This window comes from Squalius cephalus (genome assembly GCF_949319135.1).
Source record: "Squalius cephalus genome assembly, chromosome: 3".
Taxonomy (NCBI): Eukaryota; Metazoa; Chordata; class Actinopteri; order Cypriniformes; family Leuciscidae; genus Squalius; species Squalius cephalus.
Genome location: NC_137124.1, coordinates 54,625,484 through 54,642,694, shown reverse-complemented (window position 1 = coordinate 54,642,694; position 17,211 = coordinate 54,625,484). Strand labels below are relative to the sequence as shown.

Below are 17,211 nucleotides of genomic sequence, written 5' to 3'. Positions count from 1 at the left end.
ACCTAGTGATCGCTTTTTCTACTCCTATAAATGCTAAAATTTCAATCCAGTCCTGCTTAAAATCAATGATATTCAGAGCACGCTAGACAAAGAAAAATAAATAAATAAAAATTCTTATTCTGTAGGAGAAACAGCATTTCAATGCCTGTTTAATGTCCTCATCTTGGTACGTGTCGTTAGGCAGCTGTCAGAGTTTTAGCAGTGTGGTGAGGTGGTTGAAGATCTGTGTTCAAAATCGCCCCCTATACCCTTAAATAGGGCACTATTTGAAGGGACAGCCATTTGTATTGGTGTTGAGTCCCACCTCTTCCATCGAGTGCACTCCTTCAATTCCACAATGCACTGCAATAACGAGTGTAACACCGATGTACGCTCAGTGGCTAGAGAATACCCATAATGCACTGTAAGAGTTGCGCGGCGAATGAATTCCCGCGTCTCACCAGAAGATGGCACTGCAGCTGGTCCAATGTGGGTACAGTGTAATATCAAACTACATTTATTTTTAATTGACAATTAAATTCTTTAATTATGATGTATAAAATTATAGTTTCCATGACAGAGTTCTGGATAAATCTTTTCATCTTACTATTGGACTGGCCAGTTTGCTAAGTTTCAGATGATTATTAAACAGCAAGCACAAACTATGCAAAAGCGGCAGCCATTTCGGCGCACACTCGTTTTCATTCACTCCCTCAAGTGAACTATAATAGTGGACTAAGGTAGGGAATAGTGAATGAGGGTATAGGGGGCGATTTCGGACATAGCCCTAGATTGCTGAAGGTTGCTGGTTTGAACCGTCCATGATGCAACCCAGTTTTGCATTTTACATCAGATCCTTTTGGTGCCTGACCTCAAAGCACTTTGATTCTTCCAGGTTCATTTTCATGCATTACAGCAGATAAATGTTGTAAATGACAAGACTTGTAAAGAAGTACTGTCACTGTATTAAGTCACTGTTAAAGCATTAGTTCACCCAAAAATGAAAATTCTGTCATTAATTACTCACCCTCATGTCGTTCCAAACCTTTCGTAAGACTTTCGTTCATCTTCAGAACACAAATTAATCTCTCATAATTTTTGCCTATCCATTGAAAGTCCACTCAACCAATATTTGCACACAAAAGTACAAAAAAACATTGTAAAAGTAATCCATATGGAGAGTTGATAGATTTAATCAAAGTTTTTTTTTAAGAGACTCGATCGCTTTATATGATGAACAGATTCAATTTGGGCTCAATCAGAAGCTCAAACATGCTTGCTTGATGGGAATAAAAGCCTAAATTGTGAATAAAAATCTGTTAATGATATATTGTGCGATTGTGTCTCTTCAGAAGACTTTGATTAAACCTCTCGATTCATATGAATTACTTTATCAATGCCTTTGTGAACGTTTTGAAATTTTAGTTTGAATATTCTTTCAATGGAGAGACAGAAATGATGAGAGAATCTAAAAAAATGTGTTCTGAAGATAAAAGTCATACAGGTTGGGAATGGCATGAGGGTAAATGATGATAGAATTGTCCTTTTTTGGGTTAACTATCACTTTAATAAATGGTTTTTCAACCTCTTTTTCTCCCTGAATGTGAATATGCATGTTTATTTATGCAAAAATGTCTTCTAGATTATGCCACAGACAGGCATTATACTGTTTTTATTTTGTGTGTGACAAATGCTTCACCTCATCGTTTGTTCAAATGAGGAGTGGAAGGTGTGTAGTTGGATTTTCAAGGCAAATTAATACATTAGATGCACCAAAAACAAACCAATAAAATTGAACAAAGCCTCTTCGTTTTACTATCAGCTTTTATTACTCATTGGTTGTCTCATTTTCATTCCAGGAATTTCTCTCTGAAGCAGGGAGTGTCTGCATACAAAATGCTCTGCAGTTTTCTGCTTCATAGGTCAGACACTGGTTTATCTTGTTTCTGTGGCTATGCTCACTCCCATCAAAATTTGTGCAAATTTGTATAAGAATTTGCTTGCATCATTTGGATGAGAGATATAGACCCCCCATATAGACTGGAATAAATATTAAAGCAAATGCCCAATTTTTTTTTTTGAGGGTCATATGCAAGAGCTCAATTACTGTAGATTTCCAATGTATGCTTAATAAAACCCAAGACATACGAGGATATTATGGCTAGCGGGCTGTGCGTAATGTCTTGGAGAGTGATGTCATGGCCTGCTCTGCAGTAACTCTACATGAAATGCTTGTTTTTCTTTTTTCACAGATGTTATTCAGCATGATCGTTTTGCTCCCGTTGTTCGTTTATTTATTTCCACAGCATTTCAACTGCTTTTTTGACATTTGCCCGAATGATAGATAATGCTCTTTAAAAGATTAAAAAACAAAAAAAAAACTGGAACAGCTGTAAGGAAAAGAAAGAGAAATGTCTTGACTTGACTGGGACTGTTGGCTCATGTTGATACCGATGCCTTTATTCACTGTTTAATTGTGCACACTACAGATGCGTCGTCCGCCTCTTCTGCTATGAGCACGGGAAGTCCTCGCAGTGCTTTTCCCACCTCTTCCACCTCAGCTTCAGAACGGATGGCCGGGAATGACAGCAGCACGCCAGGAGATGTTAGCAGTCGGAGGAAAGCCGAGGTGCTGGCTGCGGAAAACAAGCTTTCCGGCAGGGTTTGCGGAGAAAAAGGTGGCCAGCAGACCCAGCAGCAACACCAGATGACACCCTCCAAACGGCCTGTCCTCAACATCTCGCCTCCACCCGAGGACCTGTTCGACGACAGCAACATGTCCTGCCAGGATGAGCTGCTTCTCGACTCAGAGCAGAGCAACAGCATCTGGATGGAGAACTCAGTCTCTAACTTCAGCATTGTGAGCTCCAGCTCCTACAATGACAACACTGAAGTGCCCCGCAAGGCCCGTAAGTGTACCCCGCGACAGAAGCCGGGGTCAAAGCCGGTCCCTGCTGAAGAGGCCAGCATGGATGTCTTTGATGCAGACAGTGCCAAAGGTCCACACTTTGTGCTCTCACAACTTGGCCCAGACAGCAAGACCTGTTCCAAAGCAAGGTGAGCCATTTGGTGCCATGGTATGCGTTGGGCCTCATGGCCTTCTCGTACGTTTTGGTGCCTGTTTGTTGGAGACTGGTGTGAAGAACCCAAAATATTTAATCAAATTAAAGGAATGGATCACTCAAAAATAAAAAATCTGCCATCATTTACTCACCCGAATGTCATTATAGACCCAAGATGTTGGAAACCCCAAAAAATGTTCTAAGAACGTTTCGCTAATTTTCCCATTAAATTATAAAAATGTTATTTTTTATGTCCAGTTTTTTTTTTTAATGTTTTTTTAAACATTTCAAAAAAAAAAATTATTTGAAACTAATAAGCAGTGTTGGGTGAAGTGCATTACTAAGAAATTAAATTTTCCCTTGAAAATGATTACTTCTTTAATTTTTCTGTCATTTATTTACAGTAACTTCTGATGTAATTGCATTAAATACTCTTAGAATACTCTTTGATTTAATGTCTTATTTTAAAGTGCATGTTTTTAATGTAACCTTCTCCCTTTGGTCAGTTTAAGAATAATTTATGCAATTTTATATTATTTATTTGGAAAAATTCAAAGAGCAGTTTCATGTCTATTCTTGTATTGTTCAACTGGTCGAGGTTGATATGGGATTTAAAAAGTAATTAGTAATAAGTTATGCAAAAGCTTTATTGAAAGAGTAATTATTAGTGCAGTACACTGTTGAAGATATAATTAGTAGCTAGTAATTAATTACTTTTTTTAGAGTAACTTACCAAACACTGCTAATAAGTAACATTTAATCCTCCGAGCCCCTTCATTTTTGGGTCACACTTGGTTCCTTCACGGTCAAAAGTGACCAAAGCCTTGAAATGTAACTTTTTTCACCCAAGGAAAATCAATGTAATATATTTTTATTCAATAATATTTTTTTGATTATTATTTAGAATTTTGAGGGGATTGTTTGATACTATGTGTGAAGGCCTTTAACACATCCGAATCATGTCCATGATTTTTTTGTGTGTTCACACAGCTAATGTGACAAAAGTCACCAAGTGTCATCCCATTAAGATGAAGCAAGAAAAAATAAAAATTAAAAATGTAAATTTTTCTTGGTTCTGACCGAAGAGACCCAGAAAACGTTAGATGAACGTCTAACTAAAATATTTCACAAAAAAGTTCCATAAATGATGTATAAATAAATGTTTTGAGAACGTTATTAAAGACCATTCAACAAACATTTAATTAATATTACTGGAAGAATGTTTGTTCAGACCTTTTCTAATGTTCCCATTAAGTTGTGAAAACTTCTGAAGTTTTTTTCATGGTTATGTGAATGTTAGAGACAAAATTAATTTTGCAAACATGAATGAATCTTACTTTTGAATGTTCTCTGAACCATCTGAAACCAGTAACATTTAAGAAACATTAGCTGAACATCTAACTAAAATGGAATGACGAGTGAGTGAGTGAGTGTTGACAGAATCTTCATTTTTGGATGAACTAAAAGTACAAAAACCCCAATTAGCTTTCGACTGATGTTCACCAGCGATCCTTGTTCCACAGCTCTGATGGACCTCAAGCATCTGGTCTCAAAGGCGGGATACTGTCTTGTCAGTACCCTCAGAAAAGTGAAGGTAAAGAACTGAAGATTGTGGTGCAGCCTGAGACTCAGCATAGAGCGCGTTACCTGACCGAAGGCAGCCGTGGGTCTGTGAAAGACCGAACACAGCAGGGTTTCCCTACTATCAAGGTGGGTATCACAGACTTACAGTTACCAACAGTTGTTGTCTCTTTAGGGAAAGTCGCAACACAAATGAATGTACCTTTAAGATGAGGTTCTCTTCTCACTTTCCCCTATTGATATATATGCATGTTACTCTGTTAACCACAAGTTTCTTGATCCTCGCAGCTTGAGGGTGTGAAGGAGTCAGTGGTCCTGCAGATTTTTGTGGGCAATGATGCTGGACGCGTGAAGCCCCATGGTTTCTACCAGGCTTGCAGGGTCACAGGCCGGAACACAACTGCCTGTAAGGAAGTGGACATTGAAGGTACCACTGTCATCGAAGTGCCTCTGGATCTCAGCAGCAATATGACTCTGGCGTATGTAACCACGTGTCAACTAGTACAATTGCACCCCACTTTGAAGCTTTAAATTGTTCATTAAACTTTAAACTGAATATTCACAAAGAACAATTCCCAGTCTTCCAATCCAGAGGCTGTATTGATCAAATCTGGTTGGAAGAATTGATATTGACGATGACCAGCTGACAGTCGGGTGTCTTTACAGTGTAGACTGTGTGGGGATCCTGAAGCTCAGGAATGCCGATGTGGAGGCCCGTATTGGGGTGGCTGGATCTAAGAAGAAGAGTACCCGTGCCAGACTGGTGTTTCGAGTCAACATCCCACGCCCCGATGGCTCTGTGCTCACGTTACAGACCTCGTCGTCTCCCATACTGTGCAGTGAGTGGCTTTGGGTTATTCATAGCATCTCCCTGCTGGCGAGCCCAGCTGGTGCTCTCATCACATAGGAGAGGTAGGGATTAGACGGGGGGATAATGAATGTTTATATTATTAAAGCCATAGAGCCAAAAAAAAAAAAAAAAAAAAAGGAGAGAGAATGAGTATTAGGCAGAACATCAGGTGCTTACTGTGATGAATTGTACTAAAATTGAATTTCTGTGTCGCCAGCAAATATTCCAGGTTGATTACAACTTAAGTTCTACTGACACCATCTGTAGCATTCTGTCATTTACCTCAGAAAATGGCTTTGATGGTCATTGTGTTAGTAAGGACAGAAAATACATTTGCTTGTTTATTAAGTGCAATGATTTCTTTTTAGCAATGTGTTTTGGGGACTGGAGGTGTTGTTGCATTGACACAATGTCTTAACAATGTGGCGTGAAATGCTAAAGAAAGTTAACACTGAAGTAGACAATATAATAGTGCACATGTGGATTAATTGCAATTTATCTGATTATCATTTAATGTGAAAATAAAGTGAGTTTTTGCTGAAAACAAGCTCAATTATATGCCGATGGGGTGAGAAAATTCAGTTTGAATTAAGATTATTTTTCTTACCCCATCGGCAGATCATTTTGCTTGTTTTAAGGAAAAACTAATTTCATTTAGATTTTTTTTCCCCAGAAAACAAGACATAATATCTTATGGCATTTTACTACTTTAGTAAATGCATCTTGATATAATAATTTTTTAGATATTAGGACTGGAAACAAGACAAAAATACTAAGTAAGAAATTTTTTTTGCACAATTTATAATTTAACTCTTAAGAAACAACTGTACCTCATTGCCTACTTTTGTAGGTAAATGCCCTTCTGGTTATGCATTACCAGCATATTATCTGTGTCCCTTCCTGGTTTCCTTGTGTGGATACAAAGCAAAAGTAAGCAGGTTTTCCGCTAGTCGCAGGCTGATTTTGCTGTATGGATCTGTTGACCCACACGTAATGTCAGATGTGCAGAAACTAAATTTTTAGTCATGGTCTGCTGCACAGAATTGTTACGTGGCTGTGTATCCTAATGGTCTTTTTCTCTCTTTCTCCGATTGGTTCTGTTTTTATAGCCCAGCCTGCAGGAGTACCTGAGATTCTCAAGAAGAGTTTACACAGTTGTTCTGTTAAAGGGGGGAATGAAGTCTTTATTATCGGAAAAAACTTTCTCAAAGGAACCAAGGTCATATTTCAGGAGAATGCTTCAGGTATCCTTACATGTTACATGTTACATGCTCTTCCTGCACAACACTTGCACTGTTTAACCTCTCCCTGTTTGATTGTAGCAGATGATAAGTCCTGGAAGGCAGAAGCTGACATTGACATGGAGTTTTTCCATCAGGTAAGCCATAGCATCTGCTGTGTCTATTATTTGACTGTGTGGGATGATCAAGCACTGCAAAAATAGAGGCAGCTTTGCACAGGTCACAGACATCAGTGTCCCCAATTGTTGTCTGACATGAATATGGAAAGAACGGCAGATTGATGACCTAGATACACAAACAGTACGCAATAAAGTTTTTAGTTCTTTTCTAGCAAGTGATTTAAATAGATCTGTTTTTACAGTGACTTGTCCTAAAATGTCAGAAGTGATTTTAGTTGTCAATGTTTAGTCAATGTTTTTTTTTTTTTATACATTGTGTGCTGCCACAACAAACTATATTATACAAATGCAAAGGGACCATCATTTACACAAATGTAGCCAAAAACGAGGAGTAAATAAATCTGGCTAGTGTTGAAATTGCAACAAAATGCATGGTCAGACATCCCATATGATTTGCAGGTGATTTGAGTGAATCATATAAAATAAAATAGTAAAATAGTCTTCCAACACTTCTTTGAAGTCTTCTCATATATATGACACCACCATTATGTTGTGATTAAAAAAAGATGTGATCTTTTAATCTTTGACTTTCTCCCCTTTTAGAATCACATTATTGTCAAAGTTCCTGAATATCAGAATCCAGCTATCACATCTCCTGTATCTGTTGGTATCTATGTTGTTACAAATGCCGGACGATCCCATGATGTTCAACCATTTACATACACTCCAGAGCCAGGTCAGTTTAATCTTTACCCCTGTTTCCCCACTCCGTTCCTGGAGGCACACCAACAGAACACATTTTGGGCGTCTCCCTTATTTGACCCATCCATATTAGATCTTGTAGTCTCTATGAGCTGATAAGTTGAATCAGTTGTATTTGAATAAGAACAGTTTGAAAATGTGTACTGTTGGTGTGATTCCAGGAACAGGGTTGGGAAACACTGAGCTAGAAAGGTTTACCATTTAGAAAAATCCCTAATTTTGTATACATTTTTTCAGCTGTTGATTCCTCTGTGAAAAAGGAAGTCTTGCCTCCAGTGACACCTTGTTGTTTTGAACAAATAAAAGGTGAGCAAACATCTATGTGACTATTAGCATAACGTGATGTTGCGGTGTGAGTGCCAGGGTATTTCCTGAAATGGAAGAGTCACTGGCCTTCTGTCTGTTGTTTCATACAGTAATCGATACTGCCTTGATGACGCCGGTTTTGCCTCTTGTTAAACGAGAAGAGGCCACACCAATGGAGGTCTCCAGTAATCCCTTCAAGGTTTGTATTAATCATGAGACATAAATCACCACAGTCAATCAGTACCACATCAAGCATTTCCCTATAATTTGATAAATGCCTATGTTTATCCTGTTTGGAACCCAACAGACCTCTGAAGTCATCAATTCAGCCCAGCAAGCCTTAGACATGAGTACTGAGATCTCCACCAATAACTGCAAATTTTCCAGTCCGCTGGCACACCAAACAAGAGAGCAGGATCAATCTCCGAATTCTGTCTTTTCTAACAAGGAACCATTCAGCACCATCCAGGAACATAATCTTGCATCCAGCGGCTCTTTCCACGTGCCTAATAAATCTCTTCTCCAGCAAGGAGTTCAGCCATTCCTCTTGGAACACAGAAACAGTCTTGGACAGGAGAGATCAAGCAACAGTGGTGGATCAGTGGTGGGGCTGTCCCAAATAGATGACAACCCACAGCAACAGCTCTCCCTTCTACCTCCAGATGAGGTGGCACAACTAGAGCAGGCTGTGCGGCAGCTGCAAGCAAAGGGATTCTGCAACATCCAACTCCAGAATGAGAATTCAATGTCAAAGCAAAGACAACATCAACTTCAACAGCAGCAGCAGCAAATCCAACAACAGCAGCAGCAAATCCAGCAACAACAGCAGCAAATTCAGCAGCAGCAGCAGCACATCCAGCAACAAGAGCAGCAAATCCAGTTGCAGCAGCAGCAACACCAGCAGCAGCAAACTCTGGAGAACCTACAACATCAGCTTTTTCAGCCCCAGGTTCAGATGCATTGTAGTTCGGAGCAACAGAGCTCTTCCCAGGGAATGGTGCAGAATGGAAATTCCCTCTTCCAGCAAACCCCATCACAGCAACAGCAGCAGCAGCAGCAGCAGCAAGCAACCTTGTTTCAACAAGCAACTGGCTTTCTTCAGCAGCAACCCAGTCATTCCTCACCTTCCCTGTTTCACAATCCGACGGCCATGACTGAAGCCCAAAGCCCACAGGAGGCTCTGTTCCACACACAGAAGACCTCACCCAACCAGGATCAGGTCCAAGCTTCCCTTTTCCAAAGCAATCTCAATGTTCTCAGTGGGTCCAACATGTCTGTAGAAGCTCAGCCCTCTGCAACCAGTATGTTTATTTCCCAGAATGCTGTATCAGGTCAACTTACTGTCAATGCCAGCCAGCCACAGCAACTGGCTTTCCTCACTTCTATGCAGGGGACTCTCGAGGCCACATCTGTATTTCAGACTCCAACCCAACTGTCCCCCATTCAGCAAGGCACTACGATGGAGCAGCAGCAGTCACCACAGCATGCCCAACCTGGCTCCATGTTCCAGAGCATCTCCCAATCACCAAGCAAACTCTCCCCTGGTCAGCAGCAGCAGGCTGGTCTACTCCTCGGGTCCTTAAATTCTCCAGTAACACAAGAGCAAACCTCAAATCTGTTATTCGGTGGACAAGTTCAGATTGGATCGATGAACAACAGCAGCCTAGCTTCTCCAGAACAACAGAACACTTCCCTTCCCTTCTCTCAGGCTGGCATGGTTACAGTCAGGCAGCAGGAGTTGTCTAAACCCATGACATTTCAGGATCAGACTACTATGGGGGTCAACCCATCCTCGAATAAGCCAATTTTCCAAGACCAGCAACCAATGCAGTTGGCGCCAAGTTCTGGTCCTTCACAGTCTGTAAACCTCTTCATGGCCCAGTCCAACATGCAAGGGGGGATGGCTTCTCAAGAAACCCTTTTTGCACCACAGAGTGATGTAACCGGAATTCAAACCAGCACTTCATCTCCAGTACAACAGCCTGGTCAACTCTTTCAGACTACAATGGGTGGAAACCTCAACCAGCCCAACCGGAATCAGCAGCCCGACCTCTTCCTTTTTGAGATCCAGAATGGTTAGGCAGTGTTCTTAAACATGCTTTAGACTTGTTTGTCTCATAATTCAGAGTCATAACTCATTCTAATGTTTTCTTTCCTGCAGAGTGCCGTCAGCTGATGAACAGCCCAGGATCTACACTATCTGATCAGATCATTGCCATCAGTCAGTCTGGACAGAGACAGCAAGAGAGTGAGGGGCAAATCCAGTCTTTACTTGGGCAGTCTATGCCAGACCCTGGAAATGTGCCGAGCACCTTGACAACCTCTCAGAACATGGAGAAGATTGATGATCTTCTGGTGAGCCTTCAGGAGCAAGGCAATAACATCTCCCACTCCTACTAGGGTCTTCAAGGATAAGCTGCCCAGTATCTCCATTCCATATATGATTGTTGATATTTCTTGCACACATATTGGATATTTTGGTATCTTTTATTTTGGATATTGCAAAAATATTGGATTGGAGATACTTTGATCATACCCCTTATAGCGAGAGTAGGCCATTTACTTTTATTTCATTCTACACATTGACACTGAGAAAGTAGAGTCGCCCGTTGAAAGATTTGGCTAAATCTCTTGAAGACTCACAACTAAAACCATGGTATACAAATTCTGACCTGCAATTCTTTGGCACAATGGCAGAACCCTCTGGAGAACCTCAAGGCATCCTTAAAGAAGGGCAGTTTTCCATGGATCTTACAAAATGCAACCCATATGTTCCTGTTATAAAGACCGTCATTGGTTCTGCAGCAACCCCATTATAAATAAAGGCTTTAAGGCAGTTATTGAAGTTCCTTGAGTACACAATAGGATATTTGAGGCACCAGGAAACCTAGAGAGTCTCAAAAGGGTTTCGTTGGTGTGGCAGTCTAAGGAACTAAAAGGGTGCCTTGAGTATCTCTTTATTTTTACAGTGACGGAGAGAGCATTTTGAGAAGATCAGGACACATGAGATGTCTATTTTTAGCTGTAAACTAAACAAATAATCAAGAATGCCTGATAGAAGCAGTCTGCAGTGACATTTTTATTTTTTGTAAACAGTCTTTAATACCTTTTTGTCTGATACACTTGAGTATAAGCTATTTTTCTTTTGGAAAAATCTTTTTAGTCAAACGCGAAAATAAATGATGTAGAATGTACAAATTATGTACATTCACTTAGAATATAAGTGAGAAAACAAATGTGTTTGGCATTTGGCATTTTCCTTCTAGCACTTTATGTATGTTTTCAGTATGGTTAGGTATTCCTGACTCATTGACATTTCATCAAGCTTTCTATCTCAAACCAACCATGTTTACTGAATACATAATTCTACTGTCTTTCATCTCTGTGTTTTTTAGACTAGTCCGTATAGTACTAGCAATTAGAAATGCACATTCCTGGTTAAAAATCAAACAAGTAGTTATCAGTAATCTAAAAAAAAAAACAAAGCTTCTGATATTTATTTTTGATTTTGGTTTACACAAGTCATTTCTTGCCATCATATTTAGATTGGTGTCTGTTTTGCATGTCTGAGTGTCCTATATACATGTGTATGTGTGACATATTTTCTGATAATACCTCTAAAAGTTTGTCATTATTAAATTTATTCTTATAATGATTCTAAAATATTGACAGTTGATGCTCAAATCATTTCGTGTCATCGTGGTAGGTTATTTTATTTCGTTTACCAGTGTCTGGTACGCTGGAACGGGGCTGATTGCATTTTTTTGGGGGACAAATTAGAAGGGAGTGTCCAACCAGTATTATCGACAAGTTCTCAGAATATACAGTAAATACAAACGCTATAAATGCTGGGGAAGCAACCTTATATCTTTGGTAGCAGAAATCGTTTTTATCAATCACTTCTACTTAAATCCTAAAATTTTATAGCCGTCGGCATGTCAAAACCAATATTTTATCTACTTTATCGAAAATTGGTCAGTTTTGTGGCTCAGTTGGTTCAATGTTTGTGTGTTCGGTTATGAAGTGAGTTTGTTTTGAATGTAGAGAAACATTATGAGCTATATATTTCTGATAATATCAAGCTCATGTATGTGTTCTAGTGTCAGACATAATGTAAAGCTGCCAAACTAGTTTGTGTGCTTAATATTAGGCTGATGTTGGCAGATTGTTTTGTTGTTAGCATGAGGGTGAAAATATATACATTATGAGGGAGCTGTTCTCTGTAATGTCACAGAAATGGCTCATTTGAGCCTGCTATGTTTGGTATTAAATGTCAATTTTTTTTGACTATTTTTCTTTGCTCAGAACCTTGGGTGACTTTTATGCCTACTTTTTAGTAGAGACGATTTGATCTTCTTTTTTTCCTTTTTTTTGGGGGGGAGAAGTTTTGCTTGAGGGGTGCTTTTTATATATCTCTGCATGGGAAAGAACTGTGAACGGGAACTGGAAAAAAGTCTTCATCTCTGTACAATACTAATTGTTATATTTTTCCATAATCAATATTTATGTGAATATTTACTTTTTCACCATACCTCTTTTTAGAAAGTATTTATTTTTGTGTCTCAAGAATTTTCACAATTAGAATCAATGCCTATTAGATTTAAATTAGAATGCATAATTATAACATATTTCATATGTATGTTTTTTTTTATGTCAAATCTTTTAAAGAAAAAAATGTGTGTATCCCATATACTATTGTAACATCATGTTTAGGCTATAGACACTTTGTTGAGAATCATTATTATAATGCACAGCGATTCGGTTGTACATTCCTGTACTTTCACTATTGCAAAATGATCATGGTTCTCAACTCACATGGATTTTTAAATATAACTGAATTCCTATAATGATTTCATGAATCTTTTGGGAAATATAAGCCATATAAACAAACATTGCCCCTAAAAATTCTATTTTGTATGATTCTTGGGACCAATTATGAATTTTTTATAGTTCAATTTAGCAAACTAATCATCTATTTTGGGTGCAATAACATTTATAATTTAAAAGTAAATATTTATAAATTAAAAGAAATTCAACCAAATGTAATAGGAACACAAGTGTGTAAGTGTTTTTCTTTCAAATATAATAAAAGTCAGTTCAATATTGCAAGTGAGGCTTTGCATATCACAATTTTTTTCATTTATTTATATTCTGACACATTCTTCCTACTCATCCCAGTCAATAAATGAATACCAAACAATGTGCCTCTAAATTGACTAAAACCAATTCATTTTTTTAATTGGTTGCATGACGTGGTAAATAAACAGCAATTAGTCGTGCCTTCTGATTTAAAAGCAGATCATTTCCTGGCCATTGCCTATTTTGACTGGTCATGAAACGACACCCCTTTAAAATTTGTTCCACAATGGATACGTAGGCTATGTTGTATGTTTCACTTGAAAGGTGCAGTAAGCAATTTCTGAGAATTGTTGAACACTGATGATTTTTTAAATCAACCCAAACAAACACGCCCCTCCCTTCATTGCTCCGCCCCCTAAATGCACAAACATGCATTGCAAGAGTCGATGTCTCTTTATCATAGCTGAAGCGAAGCAAAATAAAGCTTTGTAAAAAGTAAAGCGAAGATGAGTAAATACAAGCAGTGAGTGGACACACCCCCTGGTGCTGATTGTCTCACTCTTTTCCCCTATCATGAGTGGACACAGAGCCCGTCTACGGAGAGCCTGGCCACTCCCTATTAAGTCCTATTGTACCAAATTTTGGTTGTAGTTCCACCAGAGTTCCATTGGGGGCGATCGCCCATGAGTGCAAAATGAATGGGAGTCTATGGGGCTAGACGGCTAAATTTGTCTCTTTCACCCGATTGCCGTTGAGAAATCTCAGATTTGATTGTAGGTTTTGCAAGTTCCACATGGTTTATAGGTCGAAAGTTGAATGAAGAGTACTTTCGATTTCTTACAGGTTGAGTTGTTGTTGCCCATAACACGCTAGCATTCTGCTAATGAACGCTGATTGGTCAGTGAAGGACTGATTACGACCAGAGATACCGCTTGATGGCATCGTGGCATCCGAAGTGGGACCAGAAACAAACAAAACAAAAACTCTTCTAGCACGTGTATTTACCTGTGTCAGCTGTGTTGTCGATGCCTCGAGAGAAAAGAAAGTGCAGAGCGTGAAAGCACCAAAGTGACTGAAGGATTGCCGTAAAGCAGTACCTCTGGTCGTACGATGTGTATGACATCATTGACATTTTAAAAGACTTTTTAAAGCAAATAAGTGACTAAAAAATCTAACACCCAGCAGTGTGTAATTTCTTTGCATCTCCTTTCGAATACAATATTCAAATTACTAGACAAAAAATTACATCCTGAGAAAAGTGGATTTTGAGGGGTATAGCTCCATAGACCTCCATTCATTCTGCACTCGTCCTGTGAGCGCCCTCATATGGAACCAGAGTGGAACTGCAACCAGTTCAGAAGCCGGAAGTTTACTGAGAGTGGAAGTTCTCCCCTTATTAGACATTCTCTGGTGGACACCTGCTCCTTACTGCTGATTGGCTCACTCTTTCTCCTCCCCCATCATGAGTGGACACGCCCACTACCGCTGGCCACTTGAACTACAAGTGTGTTGAGCTGCTCGGTCTGAACCGTTTTTAACAGCGTTTCTCAGAAATTGCTTACTGCACCTTTAAATTGACTAGATCAAGAATAAGCAATATTATTCACAAAAAAACACAATTCTTTTATTTAATATATGCTTCTTTTAAAAAATTTGTTTAAACTGATACGCAGTTAGACTGAGTGCATATTCAGTTGGACTTCTTTATTCTTTGTTACGGTTCTGCTGCTTATTAATGTGCCATAACGAATGTCAATATTATGTCAGTCTTATGGCAATATACTTTTATGTGTCAGTTTGCTCTATTGTGTTGTCTGATTTGGAAGTTTCTGTTGTATGCGATGATAACATATTACATCTGACATAATTGTGACACTTTAGGCTACAAAAAGAAGAAAAAAATTCATATAGAAGCATTTTGCTTTTGTTGGGGCATTTTTACTCTTGCAGCTATTTTTCTGTAAATGTCATATACGGCTATGTATAAAAATAGGTTAAATAAAAATAATTACAGACTTGTGCTCTTGTTGTCAATCATGCATTTGGTTCTGAAAATCAATACCCGTCCTGCAAGAGTCAGAGACTGTAGTTTCAGGACCGCATTTCTAGGGACCTAGTTTTGCTGTGACATCTACACCAATTCTACTCCATCAGAGACCTGAATTAAAACTCAAACAAACAGGTGCAAAGACTGGACCCACGGAGAGGATTCAATTTTCTTTTCTTTCCACCTGCATGTTCAAGTGGCTGTGATCAGCCTAAAAGGAAAACAAGGTTATATAAATTGAAGTTAGGATTAAATAACTATTAATACTAATAACTAATAATAATTACAGTAGTAATACTTGATTATTGTTATTTCCTGTGTTCGCAATGAAAGAGAACTGCAGTAACGTTTTCTGAGCAATAGAGGTCACCGCTCTCAGCCAACAGATTCTGCTTCATTGCACTTCATTCAGTCACCTAAAAACGACAGACTAGACCATCTTTAAAACGTTGTATAACTATGGTTTTATCAGTCAAATACGGCACAAGTTAGTAAATAAATAAGAAACAACAACGGAGTGTCTTTAAAAACACTCTTTTGTGCAAAACTACTTTTCTTTCCTGCACGGATTCAAATAAAGCAACAAGGCCCAGGATGCAGTGGAGTCATTCTAGAATTGGGGATACATTTCGAGTCTCCCAGATAAACCTTCTTTTATTTAAATAATAAAAAAAACTTTTTTGAATCAATTTTGAATAATAACACAAATTATATTACACTATCACTAAAAATAATGCTTTATGTATATTTAGAAATACAATTTAATGGGGAAATATTAACTAAATGACTCCCACTGCACCTATTATTGACTGTCTCCGCCTCCTGATTCATACATTCAACTTGAATTATCATGAAATAATTAAGTCTAATTTTCAAATATTTTTTTTGTTTACTCTTTTAAGTTATAGAAACAATTGCATAGAATATATATTTTCTGTATTATTTGTAATTTAATTAATAAATAAATAGATTTTGTGTCTGTCCCTACATTCTGGTCAACTCTGTTACCTCTTATAAAACAAACAAACAAAAAAACTTCAAAGCGTTTGTAGAAAAAGCATGCGACTTGCACCAAGGGATGTCACTTCCTCTGGTGGGAAACTCTGGAAAGCGTGAAGTATGAAATTATTCTTCTCTCATTAATTTGTACAAAATGTTTAGTATACACCAATAGAAGATTAATTATTTGTCAAATCTATTATTGTGATATTGCAGTGAATCTCTCATTCATTAAAAAACGATAATATGGTGAAAACCCATAAAATTATGATTTTAGACATGCCATGTGGTATCTGGTTTGAGGTTAGCATTTTGAGATAAAGCACAAAATGGTGGAAAATGTCAACTCTGTTGTCGTCTACTCTGTTATCAACCCATATAAATCAACCCATTTTGTCTGTAACAGAGTTGACAGATTTTTACATTGATGTTCAGTTAGTAAATTGATGTTCAGCATTAATATTTTAAATATTACAAGTTTAAGATCAGCAAATATTTAAAATGTTGAATTTAAAGTGCCTTCTATGAAAATAAAAAGGTTTAACAGAAAAAGAAAATCATATTTTTTGGTTTTCTTTCTATACTTGAAATGTACCCGCAATTCTGGAATGACCCAGTGGGTTGCGTCTGAAAACTGAAAAATGCTGCCTTCGGAGGATGAATTTAATGTTAGTTTCACTTCCTGTGTCCTGAGATACCTTCATCTGATCGATTTTTTTAAGGCAGCATAGATGTAGCCTTCACTGCCTTTGATATCCCACAATCCTGTGCTTTCCATTCTGTGAGACAGCTAGAAAAATAAAGATGGCGTCTGAAAGTTGCGGGTGGTCGTCAGTTTGTGTGTAACTGTAAAGTTTTGATAAACATTTTTCACTCATGATGTCATTTCTAGCAACTATTGTAGTCATTACATATTCACTTTTCACCAAAGCTCTCTCTCTTTTTTGCTGTAGTAGATCATTAAATCATTACGCTGCCTGTCTCAGAAGTCTGTCCGAAATCAGTTTCGTGAGGAACCTTTGTGCGCAGATGCACAATTTATAATACACATATATATACATATATGTATAGGCCTATATGTATATGTATATACAGTATATATATATATATATATATATATATATATATATATATATATATATATACATATATATATATATACATATATATATATATATATATGTGT

General features: G+C 38.0%; 1 protein-coding gene across 2 annotated transcripts in view; it reads left to right on the top strand.

Annotated features, from left to right (window-relative positions):
* The window catches only part of nfat5b (nuclear factor of activated T cells 5b), a 52,073-nt gene extending 37,079 nt beyond the window's left edge, over window positions 1–14,994 (top strand). The window contains exons 3-13 of one of the 2 annotated variants that reach the window (XM_079865495.1): window positions 2,469–3,036; window positions 4,565–4,751; window positions 4,911–5,101; window positions 5,289–5,461; window positions 6,582–6,716; window positions 6,798–6,850; window positions 7,436–7,568; window positions 7,832–7,900; window positions 8,011–8,099; window positions 8,208–9,975; window positions 10,062–14,994. In XM_079865495.1, the coding sequence (XP_079721621.1) occupies window positions 2,469–3,036; window positions 4,565–4,751; window positions 4,911–5,101; window positions 5,289–5,461; window positions 6,582–6,716; window positions 6,798–6,850; window positions 7,436–7,568; window positions 7,832–7,900; window positions 8,011–8,099; window positions 8,208–9,975; window positions 10,062–10,300 (3,605 nt within the window). In that variant the 3' untranslated portion in view covers window positions 10,301–14,994. Of the gene's footprint in view, window positions 1–2,468; window positions 3,037–4,564; window positions 4,752–4,910; window positions 5,102–5,288; window positions 5,462–6,581; window positions 6,717–6,794; window positions 6,851–7,435; window positions 7,569–7,831; window positions 7,901–8,010; window positions 8,100–8,207; window positions 9,976–10,061 lie in introns of both variants that reach the window. The other variant, XM_079865494.1, reaches the window with a different exon arrangement.
* The last annotated feature ends 2,217 nt before the right edge of the window (window positions 14,995–17,211 follow it).